The sequence below is a fragment of the Procambarus clarkii genome, chromosome 1 (genome assembly GCF_040958095.1).
Source record: "Procambarus clarkii isolate CNS0578487 chromosome 1, FALCON_Pclarkii_2.0, whole genome shotgun sequence".
NCBI lineage: Eukaryota > Metazoa > Arthropoda > Malacostraca > Decapoda > Cambaridae > Procambarus > Procambarus clarkii.
The window spans coordinates 20,896,255-20,921,729 of record NC_091150.1 but is presented as its reverse complement, the minus strand read 5'-3'; the positions used below and the strand labels follow the sequence as shown (position 1 = coordinate 20,921,729).

General features: G+C 51.0%; 1 protein-coding gene across 2 annotated transcripts in view; it reads right to left on the bottom strand.

The window, feature by feature from the left end:
• Positions 1-25,475, bottom strand: part of LOC123754242 (uncharacterized) — a 125,416-nt gene that overhangs the window by 72,100 nt on the left and 27,841 nt on the right. For both annotated transcript variants that reach the window (XM_069314559.1, XM_069315021.1), the window contains exons 5-6: positions 18,145-18,290; positions 8,140-8,321 (exon numbers count right to left, since the gene is read on the bottom strand). In XM_069314559.1, coding sequence (XP_069170660.1) covers positions 8,140-8,321; positions 18,145-18,290 — 328 coding nt within the window. The remainder of the gene's footprint in view (positions 1-8,139; positions 8,322-18,144; positions 18,291-25,475) is intronic.

Sequence of the window (25,475 nt, the reverse complement as noted above, 5' to 3'; positions counted from 1 at the left end):
TTTCATTACATTCAACGCTGGTTTTCTGGGGGGAGCCCCTTTGGCTCCCCGGAGCTAACTACCCAAAGATAAGGAAAAAACAGGGACTTACCCGGGCGGCGGGCCGTCCTCACTCCTCAACACGAAGGCGAGACAACTGGCTGCAACCGCTTTCGCGGTTGCAGCCAGTTGTCTCGCCTTCGAACCGCGAACGAACCGGCGGCCCTTACGAGACCCAGAACCTCGCACAGAGCGAACACTGGGCCGACCAGACGAAGGCGGGACCGAAGGCGGGGCCGGACCCGAACCTGGCACTAGTGGCCTACTACAATGAGAGGAACCCCGAGCCCTAGCACGACCCCTCCCCCCAGGAAGGCCCCCCCAGGACCCCCGGAGAACCAACAAGTCAGACATAGGACGACAAGTAGCTGAAGCAGCTTGTATATACTGCACCATGGTCGAATCCTTAAAAAGCAGAAGACATCCCAAGAGCCAGGGCCCAGGCAGATTCCAGAGAGGAGGCAAGCACCACCTGCCAACACACGAGCCGGGAAGCATAAAACAGGGAAACTGCATCCCGCAAAATCGGCGCAAAAAGCTTCAACAAGACAGCCGACGAGCGATTCGCCAAGCACAAGGCACTGGACCCAGGAATGGCCCCAAGCATCCCTACATCCTCTGCAAGCCAATCCGAAGACAGCTCCAGGAGAGAAAAGAAACACAAGGTCTAAGCCAAAAGGCTACGGGCGTGCAAGTCCTCAGCAACCTGCGTCGCCGAAAGGGAAAGAACCTGCACATGGAGCTGCAGCATGCCAACATCCCAGGAAAGGGCCAGGGCAAACAAACACTCATTGAGGTGCTTAGGATCGCACCCCCCACCCCAGGAAAACCTGAACCACCGTCGAAGCCTCACGCCACTCAAGCGTGCAGGTACGACAGAAGGAATGCCAAGCCTCCAAAGCAAACACAGGACGGTCCGCCAGCCAGAATGACTCCGTAACCTCATAATGGACCCAAAAAGGGAACGACGGTGCAAACCTGAATGAAGATGGATCAATAAGTGAGGCATAATCCGGGTTGCGCAGGAGGTAAGCCGCTAGGGCCACCCGCACCGCAGATGGTTGGATGCGGTAAGACAAAAACCTCCAAAAGGACAGAACCAATGCACCCGGGGGGACACGGAACCGAACCCGGGAAGGGGCAGACACCAAATCCAACTCGTACGCAGAGGGGGGAAAAAAGAGAACCCCCACTCCTTGTAACAGCAAGCCCTGCTCAGAAGGCAGAAAAACCCAGGCGGGGTCCAATAGGGGCCCAAGGCCCCCAAAGTCAGCCCCTCCCCACACCCAGGGTCCTCCTCCACAGGACCTGGGGCCGAGTCATCCCCCAACGCACCGGCCTCAAAAGAAAAAGCCGGTGTAGCCTCGTAAGCCGGACGGAAGGGCTTGATACCTGCTTGATGGGGTTCTGGGAGTTGTTCTACTCCCCAAGCCTGGCCCGAGGCCAGGCTCGACTTGTGAGAGTTTGGTCCACCAGGCTGTTGCTTGGAGCGGCCTGCAGGGCCACATACCCAACACAGCCCGGCTGATCCGGAACTTCTTGTAGAAAACAGTCCAATTTACTCTTGAAGATGTCCACGGTTGTTCCGGCAATATTTCTTATAGTCGATGGGAGGACGTTGAACAACCATGGACCTCTGATGTTTATACAGTGCTCTCTGATTGTGCCTATGGCATCTCTGCTCTTCACTGGTTCAATCTTGCATTTTCTTTCATATCGTTTACTCCAGTACGTTGTTATCTTACTGTGTAGATTTGGGACCTGGCCCTCCAGTATTTTCCATGTGTATATTATTTGGTATCTCTCTCGTCTCCTTTCTAGAGAGTACATTTCGAGAGCTTTGAGACGATCCCAATAATTTAGGTGTTTCATCTCGTCTATGCGTGCCGTATATGTTCTCTGTATTCCCTCTATTTCAGCAATCTCTCCTGCTCTGAAGGGGGAAGTGAGTACTGAGTAGCACTCGAGACGGGACAACACAAGTGACTTGAAGAGTACAACCATTGTGATGGGATCCCTGGATTTGAAAGTTCTCGTAATCCATCCGATCATTTTTCTGGCTGACGCAATATTTGCTTGGTTATGCTCCCTAAACGTTAGATCGTCGGACATCATTATTCCCAAATCCTTGACATGCTGTTTTTCTACTATGGGAAGATTTGATTGTGTTTTGTACCCTGTATTATGTTCCAGATCCTCATTTTTGCCGTACCTGAGTACCTGAAATTTATCACTGTTAAGGGGGTCCACTGGTCAGACCCGGAGGCTGCAGCAGGGAGATTGAACTCTAATGCCTCCATTGCTACACCGGAAGGGGCATCCCCCGAGACTGCCCGAGTCTCAAGACCATCTAAATCCTGCCTCGGCTCCGAAACCCTCAGATGCTTTGGGGCCAGAAGCAGGAGGGTTGGGGAGGGGAACCAGGATGAACCAGAACAGGGGAAGGACAAGGGGGCGCGGACTGAACCAAGATCGAAGCGACCCCCACCCCAAAGTCCGGGTCCCTATAAGCAAAACGGGGCAGCCTCAGGGCATCCGGGTGAGCAACCAACCGAGCACGTTGCAACAATCTAAAGCACACAAGCAACGTCTGTACCGCCTGTCCCCGTAAAAGATCATCATTAGACTGGGTAAACTGAGTCACTAGCAAGCAACAGAACTCGCAGGACTCTGGGTTGAAAGTGTCACTGACCCAACAGGCAGCGTGACGGAGGCAAAAACAGTGAGGGTCGCCCTGAGACAAGGGGACCGAGCAACCCTCAAACTCGCACAAAGTGAGAGGGGACTCTGGGGGTCACATCCATCAGACCCACGCGCCCCTGTGGGGTTTCCCCAGGGTTCTGAGACGGTTCTCACGCTCAGGAAATCCCAGGCAGGGTACTGCTGACCGGCGCCCAAAACTACCAAGCAACTGCCTAAAGCTGAACCCCAGGGACGTGTACACTCATGAGGACCTAGCAGAGGGGCACCACCAGAAAAACTGTATCAGGTCAGACACCAAGGGGCAAGCAAGGCAGACCCCCCTACAAGGCAAAAACAAAAAGAAAAACAAAACCCTGCAAGAGGCCAATGTACCCCAAGGACAGAGCCGGCCGTTTTGAGTGGTGAAAACAAGCTGCACAGCACCCTGTGCCCCATACCAGTGCAAACTGCCTCTTACCCTAAGGTAAACAAGGGAGACAAAACACCCAAGCACCCAAAGGGCGGCCAAAAAACCGAGCAGTTAAACAGCCCAACAGAGGCAGTACCCAAGGAACTTATGGAAGGTAACCCCAAGCCCCAAGGGCAGAACTTGGGGTTACCCGAGTACTGTAGAATAACTCCTGGCTCTCGCACCCATGGAAGACAGCCACCACACTCGAAGCACAGTGCTGAAAAAACCACTGGAGCCAGATCACATGACCGCTGCCTCTAGCATCAGCCTTAGAACTAACGGGTGGATAGCCGGCGTGAGGGGTCAGGGGCTTCCCCTTCCCCCTCCCGGGAGGGATAGCTGCTCAGACAGTAGCGCGGTGACATGTTACGTCATGCTCGTTTGCTCGTTTCTTTTTGGGGAGTTCTATCCACTTGTTCAACTTTTGGTAGTAAATTTTACCAGAATAGGAGTTTGTTTTGGGACGCTTACCTTTCTGGGTGCCTGACATAGAATGCTTCCAACCACACGGGGGTTTCTATAGGCCATTGCTCCCACTGCCTCTCTGAGGGGGACAGGTTCTGGCTCGTAGTCCCCGGTAGGCCCATAGAACTCCATACACATGACTGATGCCAAAGTCTGACAATAGCATATCAGCCTGGATAAGCTCCAGGGAGCCGAAGAGGCTCCCCCCAGAAAAATATAAAACTGAAACAATGCACAGAAAATTAGTAGGGTACAAAAGAGATAAAAGCCAACTTGAAGGATTCTTCACATTAAAAAGCGAAGAATTATTATCTTGTTATTAACCCTTAAAATATAGTTAGCATCACAAGCTGATTCACAGGGTAAAATGTTTATCCTCACATGTTGATTTTAGATATTATTGTCTGATTTTTATACCTATTATGATAATAAGGATATAGTAGCTCTTTATAGTTGCAGTAGAGCTTACATAGCTAGACCAATGAAAACAACCAGTGTCGAATGTAATGAAATGCCAATTTCTAGGTAATTATGTAAGTAATTACCTTAGTGTAGTTACAGGGTGAGAGCTACGCTCATAGTGTCCCATCATTAACAGTACTTGTTGTCATATATCAGTTTGAAACTACTGATGATTCTGTCCTCGACAACTTTTTCACTTATTAGCTTTTTCCAACTATCTGTTTGTGAAAGTGAATTTTCTGATATTTTTTGGCAGTCTTATTATTTAGCTTAAATCTATGACCTCCTGTTCTTGAAGTTCCAGGTCTCAAGTGTTTCCTTATCAATTATGTTGATTTCTGTTCCTATTTTGTACGTAGTGATCATATCAACTCTTTTTCTTCTATCTTCTAGCTTTTGTATATTTAATGTCTTTAACCTCTCCTCGTAGGTCTTGTCTTTCAGTTCCAGAAATTATTTAGTTGTATGTTTGAACCTTTTCCAGTTTTTTCATGTGTTTCTTAAGATATGGGCACAATACAACACTGCACATTCAAGCTTTGGTCTCACAAAGGTCGTGAACAATTTCTTTAGTATTTCACCATCCATGTATTTAAAAGCACTTCTGAAATTGTAAAGCATACCATTGGCTCCTCTCACGGTGTTCTTTGTGGTCCTCAGGGGACAGTTTTCATCTAGAACCACCCCTTGATCTCTTTCTTTATCATAATTTTTTAAAGCTTTTTCACTTAATTTGGAGGTTGTGTGGGCTCCATTTTCTCCTACTAAACATTCCATAATGTGGCATTTATTCACACTAAATTCTATTTGCCAAGTGGTGTTCTATACACTTATTTTATCCAGGTCTCCTTGAAGGGCATGACAATCGTCTAAGTTTCTTATTATCCGCTAGTATCTTAGCATCATCAGTAAATATGTTCATATAATTATGTATTCATTCTGGTGGGTCATTTATGTAGACAATGAACATTACCGGTGCAAGAACTAAACCCTGTGGTACTCCACTCGTGACATTTCTCCAATTCGATACATTATCTCGGATTACTGCCCTCATTTTTATTGTCAGTTAGAAAAATTTTCATCCATGTTAGAAGCCTCCATGTCACTCCTCCAATATGTTCCAGTTTCCAGAACAACTTGTTATGTGTCAAAAGCCTTTTCTGGGGGAAGCCCTGTCGGCTCCCCAGAGCTATCCAGGCTGATATGTATCTATTAGTTTTCTGGCATCAGTCATAGTACATGGAGTTCTTGCCTACCGGGGACTGCAAGCCCGAACCTGGCCCCCTCAGAAAGGCACGAGGAGCATTTGGCCAATAAAAACCCCCGTGTGGTTGGGAGCATTCTATGTCTGCCATCAACCAGGTCTGGTACCCAGAAAGGTAGGCACCCCAAAACAAAACCCCCTATTCTGGTGAAAATATTGCTACCGAAAGCCGAACGAGTGGACAGAACTCCCCAAACAAAAATTAGCAAACGAGCATGATGTCATCACATTGCTGCGCCGCTGTCTGCGCAACCCCCCCTCCCCGGGAGGGGAATGTGGGAGCCCCAAACCACCTCACCAGTGATCCAACCGGCAGTTCTTGGCTGATGTAATACTGGCAGGTCATGTGCCTCTGGCTCCTGCTTTAATTTCATTTACTGTGCCTTGTGGTGTGGTCTGTCTCTACAGGTGGTGTGTGAGCCAGGAGTAATATTCTACGGTACTCGGGCTGCATGCGCCTAAGGTTTCCTTCCCTAGGTGCTTTGTAAGTACTGCCCTTGGGGCTTGGGGCCACCTTCCACAAGCCACCTTGGGACCTACTTCCGCTGTATCTTTTACTGCTCGGTACTTAGCCACTCTTGGAGTCGGCTGGGGTTTTTGTTGCCCTTGTTTGCCTCTGGGTAGGAGGTAGTTTTTGTCACTGGTAGGGGCGCGGGGTACTGCACAGCTAGTTATCACCTATTATAGCGGCCGGCTCTGTTCCGCCTGGGTACGTTGTCCTCTTGCGGGGTTTTTCTTTTGTTTTTGTTTTCCTGCCTAGTGAGGGGGGTACTACCTTTGGTTGGTTGCCCCTTTGTACAATTGGGGTCTTTCTATATACATCTCTGTGTTCTTGGTGGTACCCCCTGCTAGGCCTCTGTGAGTGGACACATCCCGAGGGTTCAGTTTTTAGAAGTTTACTCGGTAGTTTTGAGCGCCAGTTCGCAGTACCCTGCCTGGGCTTCCCTTAGCATGATACCAATTCTAAGGACCCTGAGAAACCCTGCAGGGGGCTCCATGGTCCAATGGATGCGACCCTTGCGCCCCTCTCTCACTTCGTGCAAAGTTGATGGTCGATCTTTACCTTTGTCTCAGGGTGACAATCACAGTTTGTGCCTCTGCCATGCTGCCTGTTGGGTCGACGATCCTTTTGACCTGGAGTCGTGCGACGCTTGTTCTTTGTACGTGCTCCAGTTCACCCAAGCTACTGAACGTGATATGAGGGTGCAGGCTGCTGAGGCATTACATGCTCAGTTTAGGTTCCTGCAACGTGATAGGTTCGTTGCTTCCCCGGATGCCCTGAGACTGCCCCGTCTTGGTTATAGGGACCCGGAATTGGGGGTGGGAGTAGCCTCGACTTTGGTTCCATCCACCCCTCCTAGTCCTTCCCCTTCTGTTGTGCATCCGGTTTCTCCCCCCTTGCTTCTGGCTCCAAAACGCCTGAGGGTTACGAAGTCGGGGACAGGGTCACGTTGGTGTTGAGACTCAGGCGGTCTCGGGGATGTTCCCTTCCGGGGTGGTGGCAGAGGCATTCGAATCTAGTTCTCCAGCCAGAGTTCACGAGTCTGAAGCTCGGGTTCGTTATGAAGTTCCGAAGTCTTCTTGGTTAGCAGACTGCCCGCTCTTCTCACTGAAGGCTTGGCATATGTTCAGTCGGCCCAGCATGCTTGGGTGGAGGGAGGCTCAGATGGAGTTGCAAGTTTTCCTGGGGGGCAAATTTGAGGTGTGATGCAGCTTCATGTGCAGGTTCCTTCCCTTTTGGCTGCCTTGGTCGCAGAGGATTTGCGTACACATGGCCTGCTGGCTTCGGCCCTGTGTTTCTTCTCCCTTCTCAAGCTGTCCTCGGATTGCCTTGAGTGGAGGATGTGAAGGAGCTTGGGGTCGCCTCTGGGTCGGATGTGTTGCCCTCGGCAGTACCTGCATTGTCTGCATTGTTGAAGCTGTTCACTCTCCTGCTGGATACAGTTTTGCATTTATTTTCTTCTCGCCTTGCGTGTCAGCAGGTGATGCTCACTTCTTCCTTGGAATCTGCATGGGCCCTGGCTCTTAGGTTGTCTTTGCCTTTAATCAGTTGCTGTTTGCAGAGTCTGAGGCTGTGCAGTTTCTGAAGGCAGCTTCACCTAGTTGTTGTCCTATGTCAGACTTGTTAGTCCTCCTGGGGGGGGGCTCATGTGCTCCATGTCAGTCTTGTTAGTCCTCCTGGGGGCACTACTCTTCCTGGAAGAGTAGTGCCAGGGCTCAGGATTCTTCCCATCGTGGTAGGCCAGTGGTGCCAGATTTGGGGCAGGTGCAGCCTTCAGTACCGTCTTTTTCTGGTCAGCACGGGGATTGCCCTGTGCACCGCTTAGGTTCTTGTAAGGTGCATCGGCCCTTTCGCAGTTCGTCCCACTGACGGGAGATGCGGGAGGGAGCGCTCGCTCTGTTTGCTCGTGCCTAGGTCCCAAGATTTGTGGGCCTTTTGGGTCATTTCGCGCGGCCTGTGGTGGCGTTGGGTGGCTCCTCCTTCAGGGGGAGTTCGGGTCTGGCTGGGCAGGCCTCTGTGGGTGTTCCCACAAATGCATCAAACTTAGTACACTTGGATCTAATTGTTGTGTAGATATACACCATGAAACCTTAAAATTAATGTACCCTATGTTTGTAATGTAATACAGTACAAACAGTGAAATGGGATAACGAGCACAAGATATAAATCATTAAATTTAATCAAGAAAGAACTGTGTATATCTGTTTTCATTCAATTTTAAGCCTATTTCATAGCTATGATAATGTAGCTTACATTATTTCCAAGCAGTTGCAACACATGTGCAATACAATCGATGGGTGCAGACGTTATGTGGACTTTCCTGAATGTGACGACTAAGCCAGCACCATGGTGACGACTCAGTGTGCACACAATGCCAAGAGCTTCAAACTGACTCTCTGTTTCTTTATCTAGCCTCACGTCTACCATTATTTCACCTGGAACAAAAATCAAGTATTGAATGTAATGAGATGCTCCTTACTGGTGGGTCATTCGGTAGCTCCCAGGTGACGGGAACCTACCGGGGACCCCCTCACAGGTATCACGGAGTATCAACAGTCTGCATGTTCCCTTATATTAAACTTAACAGACAATGTACAGACTACTTCACAAAGCACTTCATCAGTAATACCTTGTATCCATTTCAAGGAGCAGACAGATCTTTTTGCCAAAGCCGAATGGATTGCTAAACCTGAGACAGTATCACCTGATCAAAGTGTCAAACAGGCTTTATAGAAGCTGGTCGTCACTACCCTCAGGAGGAGTGGAGCGAGCAACTTAAGCACAGCATCAGCCCAAAAGTACACTACAGAAGCCAAGACTGGCACACCTTTAAGTCCAAAGAGGCCTAAGAAATTGATAGCAACAGCTAATCTATATGCAACTGCAACATGCTGACATTACACAGCAGGGAAAGAGCAAATAATGCGGCATTCAAGAAACCAAACACGGCACCCCAAGAAAACGTTAAAAACCTGCTCAACCTCACACCAGTCCAAAAATCTCAAATGGCAGAAAGCATACCATGTCCCAAAAGTAAAAGCAGGTTGTCTGACAGCCAGGAAGAGACTGAAATTGCAAACTGCAAACTCAGATGATGATGCTGGGAAAGAACCAGATCCGTGGCTAGCATATATGAGGACTGCCTGGGAGCCCACACCAGCCTCCAAGGGTAAACAAAGGACAGTCTGCCAACCAGGACGACTCCAGAACCTCAAAACACACCCAAAAATAGGAAGAAGAACCAAACTCAAAATGAGGCCAGGTCCATCACCGAGGCGTAATCCTGGACGCATGGGAGGTATGCATAAAGGGCCTCTCGAGCCACCACCAGGGAAGCTCGAGTGGTAGGAAACCTCCAGAGGGTTTAATCCTTCCAGAAAAAGGACATGGGAAAGCTCAGAAGAGGGAAGCCAGATGGAAAACCCAGAAGCCTTGGGAGGATCAATAAGCTCAACTGCCTCTGCACCCAAGTTGGAAAGGGCAAAACCCCAGATCTGCCAAAGCCACATCCCAAGTTAAACCCTCCCCCAACTCCGAAACCCTCAGACGCTTTGGGGCCGGAAGCAGGGGGGGGGGACGAGAATGATGAACCATGCCCACTGGGGAAGGAAGAGGTGCTGATAGAACCACGGGAAGACCGTGGTTCGACCCAAGGGAAGACACAGCCTAAGACCACCAGCTTAGGATGCCTGGTCAGAGACCGGGCTATGGGGACACTGCTTCTCTAAATCTCTAACAGGTAGTCAACAGGTAGGTACCTGAAGGGCAAGGGTTACAACACGTGAGAAGACTACTAAGGGAGTAAACCCCGAACACTCCAGGGAAGATAACCTTGGCAGTTCAATGGCAGTAGTTAAGGAGCAATCAGGGAAGAGAACCCAGACTATATGCAGCTGTAGCAAACTCCAAGACACAAGGGTATGCACCAACTCACATGTGAAGCATAACAAAGAACACAAGCAAAGAACACAAATGTGAACAAAACAAAAAGTGGACAAAGTGGATGAAAAAATTATCTGTACAAGCAGAAATTGGGTCTAATGAGTGTGAAGCAACTTGTCAGCAGGGAAGCAGGTGCAACAATGTATAGGGTGACACACGGAGACCCTTGGTGGTTGGTACTTCTGCTTGGTTGTATTTATAAGTGGCAATCCAGTGCTTCGACATGGGTAGCAATTGTTTACATAATCTGGATCAAGCAATGCCATGGCTACCATTTTATTGTTTGCCTTGGTGTGATCTACCTTTCCACTGGTTTTCTCTTGGGTACTGTGGTTGATCTTAGATCCCTAGAATCCTCTACTCAGGGAATCAATGGGGATATTAACTTTGAATGTATCCACATGCAACGTTTCGAACAGCCTAGTGAGTAAAATGCACTTAAAACCAGCTAAAACAAATACTGTAAGAGCTCAGTACTCTGAATTCTGGTAACCAAAATGAATTTGTGTTCATCATTTCCAAGTAATAGTGGGAGTAGCCAAGTAAACAGTGGGAGTGGCTGGATAAGCAGCCAAAGTAACCAAGTTGCAATACAAAATTTGCAAGTCTGTTAATTTTTTACATTTCTGGCAAGAAATTGGTTAAGTCAAATATTTGGCTAACTCGAATGGGGGATGGGCCCCATATGATTTGGAGCACCAAGCATAGAAAGAATAAAAATATCAAAATATACCACTGGCATCCCACCTCCATCAATAGTGATGTTCTGAACATTACGAGCCGTTTACTACGTCCTCCAGTCCCCATTCTACTTCAAATTCACAAGGCCACTATACCCAAATCATGGTGAAAAACCAGCGTTGAATGTATATACAACGCCATTTTCTGGTTGACCCCCGGAGGCTCCCTGGAGCTTATCGGGCTAATGTATGTTATATTAGACTGGGACATTAGCTAAGGAGTTCAGACCTACCAGGGACCCGCGCCAGAACCTGGCCCCTTCAGAGAGGTTTCAGGGAGCAATGGCCCTGGAAAACCCCCTTGTGGTTAGAATTTTCCTTATCTGCCATCGACCGGGGTTTGCACCCAGAAAGGTAGGCATAACAAAACAAACCCCACATGGTAAAAAACTAAAACAAAAAACCGAACAGAGAGGTAGAAAGTCCCTACAATCCCAAGGAAACAAGCAAACATCACACTTTACTGCCACGATGATCGTCTGCACAGCCCTCCCCACCCAGAGAGGGTGAGGGGGGAGCCCCGGACCTACCGCGCCGACTGCCTAGCATCAGTTCGGAAACTAAGCTTCAACCAACGCGAAAAAACCGCCGACCGGTGGGAGGGAGGGTTGCCATGGAGCCTCCGGGGCTCACCCAGAAAATGGCGTTTCATTACATTCAACGCTGGTTTTCTGTGGGGAGCCCCTATGGCTCACTGGAGCTTCTTACCCAAAGAGAAGGAAAAGAAAAGGGGCCAACCCGTGAGGCGGCCGCCACAAACTCTGCAATGCAAAACCGAGACAACAGGTCGCAATCTACGACCCAAGGCAACAAGAATGCACAGGAGCAGACGCGCATAAAGAAAGGGCGGCCAAGAACCTGTGCGACCCTCAAATCCTTGCACCCGAAATGAGCCCTAGACGTTGCCAACACAGCAGCAAAAGCTGCAAATGTCTGAACAGCACGGGCCCAAAGACAGACCGCAGGCTGGAAGCTTGAAAAACTCTGCGGACGACCTAGGAGACCCGAGCCCTGAAAACGGGGAATGAGGGAAACCGGATCAACCACAGCGCATCCCTAGACACGGTACGCAGGCAACGGCAAAAAACACAACCGGACAACACAGGACGCACCCCCGGCCAAACCAAGCAAGCACCAATAACCCAAGAACCCCTCCGGAAAGCAGCCGTCTCGACCGTCGCCAGGACGGAGAAACGCTGAACACGTACAAATCTACCACCAGTACCAAAGAGCAGAAACCTGAACCAAAGGGGCTACCACAAACTGAGAAGATAAGAAGGCACCCTGATCAAGTACCAGGACGGCTCAGGTGACGCATGAGCAGGCCGGAGGTGAAACAAAACACGAGAAAGCGTACGAAACGTCATACTGTCGCCAAGACGAAGCACGCAGGTGGGACACCGTCAACAAAGCCACCTGAACACCACAGAGATGGTGATACCTGCGTCAAAATACCAGACGCGAAGAGCCGAGGAGAAGGCCGAACCAGTCACGTACAGGACTGATTCGACCTGGCGAAAGAGGCGGAGCCATGGGAAAACACCCTGGGTTCGAACACCTATCAAGCAGCGTCTGAAAATAAGGCTGGGCCGGCCACCAAGGAACCATTAGGACTGCTCTCGTGGGAATGGGCTGCAACCGAGCCAGAACCCAGAGCAACAGCTGGACCGGGAGAAGAGGAACAGGTACCCCCACCTCGACCAGTCCTGCCGAAAAGCATCCACCGTGAATGCCTCACAGGTGGGAAAGGGCGTCACATAAAATAAGCGACGCCTAGACTACGCCGACTCGAAGATGTCCACGGCCAGGAGTCCATACGTCCGACAGAGCCAACAAAACGAATCGGCGACGACTGGCCAATCTGCGAAGAGAGGAATGAACCAGGACAGCTGTCCGCCAGGACGCAGGACACACCCTGGACATGAACCCCACGGTTAGCCAAACCACTGTGGTTCCAGCAAGAACCACCAGAGAACAGTCCGAACAGAGCTGAATGGTAGAGCTGCGAGTGATCCAAACCCTCCGAAGTGCAAACCAGACAGCCACGAACTCCCGAACCGTGCTGTTAGCCCAACGGATGGACAGACTCCACCAACCTCGGCCGACCTGGTGAACACTGGTCACAAAGCCCCAGCCGAGAGATGACCCATCCGTGAACACATCGAGCGAATGCTCGGGCAGGTGCCAAGGCACGGAACCCCAAAAACCCCAAAGAGGAAGCTGGTGATGCAGCACCAACACAAGATCCCCGGAGAAACGAACCCAACGAATGCAAGAGGCGGAAGGGGAGTCTCCGAAGGAACCAAACAGACGCCGAAGCCAAACCCGACTCAGAGGGCAGACCAGCACGTCGAAGTTCAGACTCCCGCACAACTACTCAAGTAACCGCTGAGCAACCTGGGACTCCCTCAAGTACAGCCGAAGGCGGGACCACAGTCGCAATAACACTTCTGGAGGGAAAGACAATGAGTGGCCCAATAGCCCTAAACAAGGCCTAGGTCTGAACCCGGGATGGAAACAGATGGAATGGCCTCCAGATCACCAGGAAACCAAACCCGGCGATCTGGAAAGAACCACACCCCTGGCGAGCAGACAAGCGGACTGACTGGGAGCCCACACCAGCCAGTCGTCGAGGTAGGCCAGACACCGAATCTCAGACTCAGACAGGGCACGAAGATCCGGTAAAGATGCAAAAAAAAAAAATTATACCAAGTGCCCATTACAAAATAGGGAAGGCAACAAAAGCAGCAAGCCTGAAGCCCCACCACCAACTGAGCCATTCCCAGAAAACTGGAGATAAACGTGCCAATAAGTGACTTGGAGGTCCAGGGCCACCATCCAGGCACCCGGCCCAAACAGAAGCTGGACAGGAGACAACAGTCCTCCGAGGAGGGCATAGAAACCAGGGCGCAGACTGAAGAAGTCCAGAAGAACTGCAGATTCGAAAGGCCCATAACTGCAAGGAGCAGACGGGAACCCCAGAAGGATGGGCGGATCGATCACGTCCAACGCACCCACTAAGATGACATGACGAAGCGCAGGGAAAAAAACCCACCCCGCCAGCTCTGAACCCCCCCAAAGTGGTAGAAGCTGTCTATCGACACCACCAAAGGCCGGAAGACAACCAAAAGCACCCACCAACAGTGGGACCATGCGAGAGTCAACAGAGCAAGCTGCTCCCCCAGCGCCTCGTCAACAGAGAAGGGAACAGAACCCCTTCCGTAAGAAAAAGTACACACACATATACACATTATGTATATACACATATACATATACAGAAACACACAAGATATGGTACACACACGTGCGTATACACATGTGCACACACACACAGCGTACATAAGTACATGCGTACACACACACATACCTCACACATAATATCTAGAGATATTAGAAAGAACTTTTTTAGTGGCAGAGTTGTAGACAAATGGAAGGCATTAGGAAGTGATGTGGTGGAGGCTGACTCCATACACAGTTTCAAGTGTAGATATGATAGAGCCCAATAGGCTCAGGAAACTGTACATTTGTTAATTGACGGTTGAGAGGCGGGACCAAAGAGCCAGAGCTCAACCCCGGCAAACACAACTAGGTGAAAGAGCCAGAGCTCAACCCCCGCAAACACAACTAGGTGAGTACATACATTGCAAAAGAAAAGTACCAGTCGCCGACTAGTGGGCAGAGAGCACCACGCCGTCCAGGCAAAGAAGGCACAAAACTGCATCAAAAGGCCCACCTCGACAACAAAACCTCAAAATCCCAGCACGACCACAACATCAGAAGGCAGAACTGGGTCACACGAAGAAACAAAGCCCCCTGAACCCACAAAGGGGGCCCCAAGAGGAGGAAACCTCCGGAACGAAACCAAAGAACGAAAAGGAACCCAGAATTGAACCAGGGGGAGCCCAAACCACCACATTTGCCGGTGGAGAACACCACAGAGAGGCAAAGCACGGCCCCCAGACAGAACCCCCTGGGAAAACGGTCATAACAGACCGAAAACCAAGGGACAAGGTGTGGGAGCAAGAATACCAGCCAGGGGACACTGAGTCCAAACCCAAAGGCCCAGACCCAAAACAGACGAAATGGAAAGCCCGGTGTAAAATCAACACCCAAACGTTCCCAGAGGAACAGGCAACAGGCAGAAAACTCCAAAAGCAAAGAAACAACAACAGCAGAATAAAAAAAAACTGAAAAAAGGTGAAAACTCACCCCAGAATCTCGCTCGCACACCCAGTCGCATGTAAACAAACCGCAATGCCGCCCTGGTGGCCACTCTGGGAAACCGGCAGACGAAAACGGCCGCCAGCAGGGGCTGTAGCTGATGCTAAAGATACAAAAACACCCCAGCAAAAGTAGGAAGCAAGCAGACTGGATGGGCGAAAAATGCCGCCCAAAAGCAGAAAACCCAGGCAGGGGCAAACCACCCCAGAACTGCTAGCAGGCATCCCCCACAACCCAGGGAACCAACAACAGAGGCCCTGGGGCAGAGCCGTCCTCCAAGCCCTCCACCCTTAAAGAAAAGCAAGAGTCCATGGGAAAGGCAGCAAGAAAGGGCCGCTGATAAGACCCAGAAGTCTTGGCAGGAGGAACCGGCTCGAAAAACCTCAGTCTCCCAACCTGAACAGGGCAGCCCTCGAAAACCGCCCGAGTCTCGGCTCCAACTAAACCCCGTCCCGACCCCAAAACGCGCAGACAGTCCGGAGCCAGGAACAGGGAGAGAAAGGGGCGAACAGCACCAAACCAAACAGTGCGGCCTCGGGGCATCCGAGTGGGAAACCAACTTAGCATGTTGCAGCAACCTAACCTAGCTTGCAACACGGATGCCGCCTGTACTCTGAACAGTAATAACATCAGGAGAGTACTGGAGAACAAGCAGAGAATCTCTCGCAAGCCTCTGGGTCAAGGTGTCAGTGACCCAACAGGCAACATGACGGAGGTAAAAGTGGCGACTGTCACCCGGAGACAAGGGCACAGCAACCAACGATCCCGTACAAGACGGGTTGGAATCCGGAAGACACATTCAATGGTCCCCCGAGCCCAGACAGGGGTTTCCAGGGCCTGTAGGGGTAACAACTATGGGAAGCCCGGGCAAGGTGTTGCTAACCGGTTAAGAAACCCAAACATAACAAGAGGGTAGAGGATAGCACTAAAAACCCTTGCGACGTGTACAATCACGGGGGCCTTGCAGAGGGCCGCCAAACACTACCAGTGGAACTATAGCCACAATAGGCAGACCCCCACCAGGCATGAAAATAAAAACAAAAGAAAAACCCCGCAAAAGTACACTGTCTCCAGAGGCAACAGGAACCGGCCGCCGCTTAGGTGGCAAGCTGTGCAACACCTTGACGCCCTAACCAGCACAATACCAATCCCTACCCAGGGCCAAACAAGGGCCCCAAGCCCCAGCTGGCCCCAAGGGCGAGGCAAATGCCGGGCAGCAAGAACCTCAACAGGAATGGTTCCTGAACGCCCCAGGGAAGATAACCCTGTTACGCAAGGGCAGTACTCACAGGGCGCTTAGGGAAGTCAGCCACTAAGCGCATGCAGCCCCAGCACTGATGAGGTTCAAATCTCAGGTTCAAACCTGGCCACCGCACAACACAACACACAGCAGTGAACGCCACACAAGGCAAACACCGCCTAGGAAACTGAGGCCAGAGAAGCATCTATCCCGGTTGACATTAGCGAACCAACTGAAGCTTGGCAGCCGGCACAGTAGGTCCGGGGCTCCCCCCTCCCCCTCTCGGGCTGGGAGGGCTATGCGGACGATCAGCGCGGCAGTAAAGTGTGATGTTTGCTTGTTTCCTTCTGATTGTAGGGAGTTTCTACCTCTCTGTTTGGTTTTTTGTTTTAGTTTTTTACCATGTGGGGTTTGTTTTGTTATGCCTACCTTTCTGGGTGCCTGACCCCGGTCGATGGCAGATAAGGAAAACCCCAACCACAAGAGGGTTTTCCAGGGCCATTGCTCCCTGAAACCTCTCTGAAGGGGCCAGGTTCTGGCGCTGGTCCCTGGTAGGTCTGAACTCCTTAGCTAATGTCCCGGTCTAATATAACATACATTAGCCCGATAAGCTCCAGGGAGCCATAGGGGCTCCCCACAGAAACCACCCGAGTCTCACCACTGCGAGCTAAACCTTGCCCCAACTCCGAAACCCTCAGATGTTTGGGAGCCAAGAGCAGGTGGGGGTGGGGCAGGACAAACAAGAGGGGAAGGACGAGGGAGTGAGGACGAAACCAAAGTCAAAGCAACTAGTGCCCTCAAGTCTGGGTCTCTATAACCAAAGCGGGGCAGTCACGGGGCATCCGGAAAGGTGACCAACCTAGAACGCTGCGGCAACCTAAAGTGTGAATGCAACGCCGATGCTGCCTGCACCCGATCAACAGTATTATTGGACTGGATGAATTGAAGAACCAACAGCAAAAACCACTCGCAGGACTTCATGTCAAAGGTGTCATCGACCAAACAGGCAGCATGACGGAGGCAAAAACAGTGAGTGTCACCCTGAGAGAAGGGGACAGAGCAATCTTCAATCTCGCACAAAGCAAGATGGGACTCAAAGGACATATACATCATACCAATGAGCCCCAATGGGGATTTCCAGGGCCCTTAGGCTGACTGCTAAGGAAAGCCCAGGCAAGGAACTGCTAACAGGTTATCCCAAAACTTCAAAACAAACAATAGCTGAACCGCTACAACTTGTACAATCATGGGGGGCCTAGTGGGAGACCACCGTGAGTTATGACCAGGAGGCAGAATCCCCACCAGAACCTGGCAGAACCTGGCCCTCCTGTCTGATGGTGGCCAGGTTCTGGCTCGTGGTCGCCGGTACGCTTAGAATTCCATTCAAATCGACTGATGTCATGGTCTGATACATACATATCAGCCTGGTATAGCTCCGGAGAACCTGAGGGGCTCTCCACAGAAATATAAACAATTCTCTGTGTACTTGGCAATTTACATAAATTCTTATGATGTTCTGTGAGGATTAATAACCCTGCAGCAATAGCATTAAAAGATCAGTGCATAACTGGTGCTAATAATGTAACCTACCTGACTGACTTGATTCTTGTCTAGCAGTCCCTGTAGTGCAGTAGGAATACACTCATCCCATGCTTTGTGAGCAATTTGGCCTGGGTTTATATCGTGGCCAGGACGTCTTGATTAGGAACCAATCCTTAACTGTATGCCTCTATTCACCCAGCAGTGAATGGGTAACTTCTTGTTAAATGATTGGCGGGTCATATTTCAGTGAAAATTAAGATTAAGGACCTGCCTAAAATGCTATGCATGCTAGTGACTTCACAAGAATGTAATGCAAGATGCCACAGTGACTCTTACCTTGGAGGGCTAGCAAAGTCAATAGCTCATAAAAAAACCAGCATTGAATGTAAAGAAACACCATTTTCTGGGTGAGTGCCAGAGGCTCCCTGGAACCTCCGGGGTTCCTCCTCAGAAAATATAACAAATATGTAAGGTGTTCCTATAGAGGGGGGAAGCTTAATGACGAGAAATGATCCAGCTGAATTTCTTTCTGACACCACTCACACAGCAACAGTTCATTACAAAGGTACTAACTTCTATCATACTGTGGAGGACTGTTTGGGTTGTATGCCATTGTTACAAATCTCTTCAGAAGGTGGACATCTGTTGTTGGAAGAGAGAAGCCAGTTACATCCAACTTGCACAAAGGTCCTCTAAATCTGACTGCTTTTACCGACTTGCTAAGAGGGATAAAATTTAAAATAACTACAGAATATGCTTTTGGAAGAGGAGAAAAATCAGAAATATAGTTATATGAACCCAATTCAAACAAAATGTATATCAACAATGTTACATTATATACAAAAATGTTTTAGGAAAGTGACTTAGAAACAAATAACAACAAGCACAGAAGATTAGAGCAAGTCATTCAGTTGTTCCCCAAGGCAAAAAAATAATGCCCCCCAGAAAGGTTTATGCTAAGTCACAGTAGGTTTAAAGTATGCATCAGCATGGCAGGAACCTTTTCAAACTCTCCTGACTTTAGCCATTTCACAATTAAACTAATCCAACAAGCAAACCACCCAAGCCCAGGATAATGAGGAACAGGTAGGATGCTCAGAAAAGCAGCATTAAATGTAATGAAATACCATTTCCTTGGTGAGCCCCGGAGGCTCCCCGAAGCTATCATACAATGATTCAGTGCCATACTACTAGCTACCATAAGTTATGGAGTTCTATTGGACTAGTGGGAACCCATGAACCAAAACCTGGCCCCCCTCAGAGAGGCACAGGGATCAAAAGCCTATGAACACGTAACATTTAAACTTTTGTCATCTTTACCACCATCCAAGGAAGGCACCCAAAAAGATAGGTGAATCAATAACAGAATCCTGCATGGTTTAAAATGATACCGAAGCCTCAAAATCAACAGAACTCCCCACCAACGAAAACAAACGACCAAAATTTTATGAAATTGGCACTCGCTAGTTTGCCCCCACCTCCTCCCTTGTTGAGGGGGAGGAAAGAGGTGGACTGGGTCAGCAGGACCCCACCACCTCCAGTTCTATAATGATGAAACACACCAACAACCTGTGGGAGGTAGGGTGTCAGGGAGCCTTCGGAGCTCACCCAAAAACTGGTGTTTCATTACATTCAACGATGGTTTTCTGGCAGAGCCCCTTGAGGCTCCCTGATTCTAACTACCCACAGAGAAGGACAAAAAGGGCACATGCCAGAGAGGAGGCAACGCCACAGGTATCAATTCAAGTATGAAATCTTTGGCTGCGGCACAGGACCCAAGACAACACAAGGCCGCCGAGGACCAGTAACCTTCACAACACACCTGGCCGCCAAGAACCTCTCCGACCTCCAAAACCCAAGTGCCAGAATATGGTATTAGCAAACACTGCTGTTAAAGAGGAATACTTCTGGACATCATGGGCATGAGGGCAGACCGCTGGCTGGCTAAATTTAATGACACTGTAGACGACCTGAGAAATACGAGCCCTGGAACAAGGAAACAATGAAACTGGATCAACCCACGAGTCCACCGAAGCAGAACCACTGTAAAGGCATGCTTTTGTTTCTACTCATCCTTACTAAAGAAGTGGGATAAATATAACAATCCCCATGGGGATTAGAAAGCCCTCTTCAGAGGACGGCAATACTTGGTGTTATATTAGGTTTTGCAGGACATACCTCATACAACAGTCATATTTCAAACAGCAAGTTTAAGACATTTACATTGGATAAAAAGGTGTTTACAAATAATAGCTTCCAAAATCATACAGGGTTTATTTCAATAGGCTTAAGCTTAGAGGTACAATATACTAGGAGCGTGGTTGTCATTTGCAGACACTACTGAACAAGGACTTTCCAAAGATTATTAGTCCCACAAAACTTGGACTTCATTATTCTTACAGTATTGAATAACATAGCACCACAAGTACAAGAAGTCACTGCCCCCTAGTTACCATATGGAATGTCCTACCATCTTGACCTAACAGGTGGGATGAGCACCCAAACGTTACCACCGCACAAAGAACAGTGAACGAGCATCAGTCCATGTTTACACTCGCTGCCCTCCAGAGTTCCAATGTTTTCTGGTTCCCTATCTATTTATTTTCATTTATTTTCTGGGGAGAGCCCCTTCGGCTCCCCAGAGCTTACTAGGCTGATATGCTAATGTCAGACTTTGGCGTCAGTCATGTGTATGGAGTTCTAGGGCCTACCGGGGACCACAAGCCAGAACCTGGCCCTGTCAGAGAGGCATGGGAAGCAATGGCCTATAGAAACCCCCGTGTAGTTGGAAGCATTCTATGTCTGCCATCAACCAGGTCAGGCACCCAGAAAGGTAAGCATCCCAAAACAAACCCCTATTCTGGTGAAAATATTGCTACCAAAACCCAAACAAGTGGATAGAACTCCCCTAACAGAAACGAGCAAATGACCATGACGTCACACGTCGTTGCGCCGCTGTCTGCGCAGCTCCCACCCTTCCCGAGAGGGAAAAGGGGAAGCCCCAGACCCCTTGTGCCGGCTATCCACCCTTCAGTTCTTAGGCTGGTGCAAGAGGCAGAGGTTGTGTGCTTGGCTCCAGCATTTCCAGCATGGTGCTTTGAGTTTGGTGGCTGTCTTCCAGGGGGTGCGAGAGCCAGGAGTTATTCTACAGTATTCGGGCTGCATGCGCCTAGGATTATCGTCCCTAGGTGCCCTGTAAGTACTACCCTTGGAGCTTGGGGCCACCTTCCACAAGTTCCTCAGGGCCTGCCTTTGCTAGGCCATATTACTGCTCGGTTTTTTGGCTACCCTTTGGGTGCTTGGGGGTTTAGTCTTCTTGTTTACCTTAGGGTAAGAGGCAATTTGCACTGGTATGGGGCGCAGGGTGCTGCGCAGCTTGTTTTCACCATTCACAGCAGCCGGCTCTGTTCCTTGGGGTACGTTGTCCTCTTGTGGGGTTTTGTTTTTGTTTTTGTTTTTGTCTTGTGGGAGGGTCTGCCTTGGTTGCCCCTTTGTGCCTGACCTGTGCATGGTTTTATTCTGGTGGTGCCCCCTGCTAGGTACCCGTGAGTGTACACGTTTCTGAGGTTCAGCTTTAGAGAGTTGTTTGGTAGTTTTGGGAGCCGGTTAGCAGTACCCTGCCTGGGATTCCCTGAGCGTGAGTTTCGTCTCAGGACCCTGGGAAACCTCTCGGGGGGCGCGTGGGTCTGATGGATGTGTCCCCGGAGTCCCCCCTCACTTCGTGTGAGTTCGAGGGTTGCTTGGTCCCCTTGGTTAAGGTTAACCCTCACGGTTTTTGCCTCCATCACACTGCCTGTTGGATCAGTGACACTTTTGACCCGGAGACTTGCGAGTACTGTTGCTTGCTTGGGACTCAGTTTACCCAGTCACAGGATGATGTTCTACAGGTACAGGTGGTGCAGGCACATGCACAAGTGTGCATGTGCACTTTAGGTTGTTGCAACACACTAGGTTGGTTGTTCACCGGGATGCCCCGTTTTGCCTATAAGGACTCGGAGTTGGGGGTGGGGGGTCACTTTGACCTTGTTTTAGTCCATGCCCCCTCATCCCCAAGGGGCCTCGTAGCCTGGTGGATAGCGCGCAGGACTCGTCATTCTGTGGCGCGGGTTCGATTCCCGTACGAGGCAGAAACAATGGGCAAAGTTTCTTTCACCCTGAATGCCCCTGTTACCTAGCAGTAAATAGGTACCTGGGTGTTAGTCAGCTGTCACGGGCTGCTTCCTGGGGGTGGAGGCCTGGTCGAGGACCGGGCCGCGGGGACACTATAAAACCCCGAAATGATCTCAAGATAATCTCAAGATATCCCTTCCCTGTTGTAGTTCATTCTGGTCCCCCCCCCCTTCCCCTGCTTCCAGCCCCGAAACGTCTGAGGGTTTCGGAGTTGGGGCAGGGTTTAGATGGTCTTGAGACTCGGGCAGTCTCAGGGGATGCCCCTTCCGGAGTGGCAACGGAGGCTTTCAAGTCCCATCTCCCTGCCGAGGCCTCCGGGTCTGACCAGTGGGCCCCCTTCTGTTCGGCTTACTCAGCTGCGCCAGCCTTTTCTTTAGGGGAATGACTCGGCCCCGGGTCATGTGGAAGAGGATCCTGGGGCGGGGGAGGGGGCTGACTTGGGGGGCCTTGGGCCCCGCTGAACCCCGCCTGGATTTTTTTATCCTCTGAGCAGGGCTTATTGTTACAAGAAGTGGAGTTCTCTTTTTTCCCCTCTGCGTACAAGTTGGATTTGGTGCCTGCTCCTCCCCGAGTTCCGTTCCGTGTTCCCCCGGGTGCGTCGGTTCCATCCTTCGGGAGGTTTTCAACTTCCCGCATCCAACCGTCTGCGGTGCGGGCGGCCCTTGCAGCTAACCTCCTGTGTGACACGAATTATGCCTTGGTGATGGATTCGTCGTCTTTCAGGTTTGAGGCTTCGTTCCCTTTCTGGGTCCATTACGAGGTTCCAGAGACATCCTGGCTGGCAGACTGTCCTGTGTTTGCTTTGGAGGCTTGGCATTCCTTCTGTCATTCCCGCACGCTTGAGTGGCACGAGGCGTCGACAGTGGTTCAGGTTTTCCTGGGGGGCGACCTTGAGCACCTCTGTGAGTGCTTGTTTGCTCCTGCCCTTCCCCGGGATGTTAGTGTTGTGCAGCTCCATGTGCAGGTTCCCTCCCTTTCGGCTTTGCAAGTTGCTGAGGACATGCAGGTCCGGGGGTCTCTTGGCTTCGGCCTTACGTTTCTTTTCCCTCCTGGAGCTGTCTTCGGACTGGCTCGAGGTGAATGTGGGGACGCTTGGGGTCGTTCCAGGGTCCAGCACCTTGGGCTCGGTGGCTCGCTCGTCGGCTGCCTTGTTGAAGCTGTTGAAGCTGAACTTGCGGGATGCGGTTTCCCTGTTTTATGCTTCCCGGCTCGCATGTTGGTGGGCGGTACTTGCCTCCACTCTGGAATCGGCCTGGGCCCAGGCTCTTAGGATGTCTTCGCCTTTTGTCCGCTGCTTTTTGCTCCTTCAGCCGTTGCACAGTATATTCAGGCAGCTTTGGCCAGTTGCCATCCTATGTCGGACTTGTTGGTTCTCCGAGGGTCCCAAGGGGTGCCTTCTTGGAGGGGTTGTGCCAGGACTTGGGGTTCCTCTCATCGTGGTAGGCCACAGGTGCCAGTTTTGGACTCAGCTTCGCCTTCAGATCCGCCTTCATCTGGTCGGCGCGGTGTTTGCCTTGTGCTGGGTTCTGGGTCTCGTAAAGGGAGCTGGCCCTTTCGCGGTTCAACCCATTGATGGGGGGGTGGAGGCTTGCGCTGTTCGCTCAAGCCTGGTCCCACGATTTGTGGGTATTTCGGGTCGTTTCCTTTAGCCTGCGGTGGTATTGGATGAGCCCCTCCCCCTCCCCCTTCGGGGAGTTCGGGGCTGGCGGGGCAGGCCTCTTCTCCCGCTCTCCGTCAAGTCGTCATGGAGTGGGTTTGCTTGGGTGTTGTCAAAATGACATCGTCCCCTTAGATGGGTCTCCCGTCTGTTTCCAGTGCCGAAACGGGACTGTGAGAACCTACGGTTCATTCTGGACTTGTCTCGTCTGAACCCCTGTGTTCATTGCCCTTTCTTTCGGGTGACTACTCTATCTCAAGTTCGGCTCCTGTTGGAGCCGGGTTCTTGGATGGTGTCCCTGGACCTCCGGGATGCTTATTGGCACGTCCCAGTTCATCCGGGGTTCAGAGACTGGCTCGGTTTTGTTGTGGGGCTTCAAGGTTACCGCTTTCGTGGTCTCCTGTTCGGGTTGAATCTGGCATCTCGCATGTTCACATGCCTTATGCGTGTTGTCGTGGCCCGTCTGCGTCCGATAGGTGTTCGGGTCATGGACTACCTCGTCGACTGGCTAGTTTGGGCTCCCAGCCAGTTCGGTTGTCTGCTAGCCACAGATTTGATTCTTTCCCAGCTCACCGGGTTCGGGTTCTTGGTGAACTGGAGGATGTCCTATCTGGTTCCCACCAAGGTTCGGTCATGGCTGGGGTTTTGTGTGGGACTCTCGAACTGCTTCCTTGTCTCTTCCTCCGGAGTCTCTCCTCAGGCAGCAATCTTACCTGCGCCTGTTTCTGGGGCTCCCGGATCACTCGGTGGTTGCTCGAGGGTTTGTGCGGGAGCCTGAACTTTGCGATGATGTTCAACCCGCCAGGTCGGGTTTGGCTTCGTCGGCTGTTCTGGTTCCTTTGGGGACGTCCCTTCCGCCTCTCTCGCGATCGCTAGGTTCGATCCCCTGGGGCCTTGCGTCAGCTGCTGCGTCGCCGGCTTCCTCTTCGGGTTTTTCAGAGTTCAGTGCCTTGGCGCCTGCTCGTGCTCTCATTCCATGTGTTCACGGACGTGTCGTCTCTCAGTTGGGGTTTTGTGACCTGTGCTCACCAGGCCGGCCAGGGGCGGTGGGATCCGCCCTGCCATCAAGCTCACAGCACGGTGCAGGAGTTCACGGCAGTGTGGTTTGCACTTCAGAGGGTTTGGGTCACCCGCAGATCGAAGATCCAGCCCCATTCGGATTGCTTCCTAGTGGTTCATTGCCTGAACCGATGGGGTTCGATGCTGAGTTTTTGGGGGTTTGGCTCTCCTGGCTGTTCATGTGCGGGGAGTGTCCTACATCTTGTCCGACGGCCTGTCTCATTTCGTTCCCCTCTCCACAGAATGGATGGTCGACGCCGACTCCTTCCATTGGCTCTGCCAGACGTTCAGGCACCCCAAGGTGGACCTCTTTGCGTTGGCGTGGTCGCGGCGCCTTCCCCAGTTTGTGGAGTCCTTCCCTGATTGCGAGGCCGTCGAGGTCGATGTTTTTTGGCAGGACTGGTCGAGGTGGGGATTCCTGTACCCCCCCCCCCGGTTCAGCTGTTGCTCCAGGTCCTGAATCGCTTGGAGACCTACCAGGGAAGAGTAGTCATCTTGGCCCTGTCGTGGCCGGCCCAGCTGTGGTTTCAGGTGCTGCTTGCCTGGTGTCCGCACCCAGAGGTTTTCCCGTGGCTCCACCTCTTACAACAGATCGGCCTGGTGGGTCACGTGGCTGGTTCGATCTCGAGTCTTCCTGTATGATCTTTTTGACTCAAGTGTATCATCTCAATGGTGATCAGGTGGCTTCTTTGTTGGTGTCCCACCTGCGGGCTTCGTCTCGCCTGCAGTATGAGGTCTCCTGGCAGTCCATCTGGTTCTTTTTATGTCTTCGTTGTTGTCCTTCGCTTTCTGTTAGGTTGGTGTAGTCCTTTCTCTATTGGTTGTTCCAGGACCATCACCTTATGCCTAACACTGTCACCTCGTATCGTGCGGCGCTGGCGGAACCGCTTCAGCTTGCTTTCGGTGTTGACATTACTTCTGCGCTGTTTCGCAAGCCGTCTCGTGCATTGTTTCACCTCTGGCATGCTCATGCACCGCCTGAGCCGTCCTGGTCTTTGAACAGAGTGCTGTCTTTTCT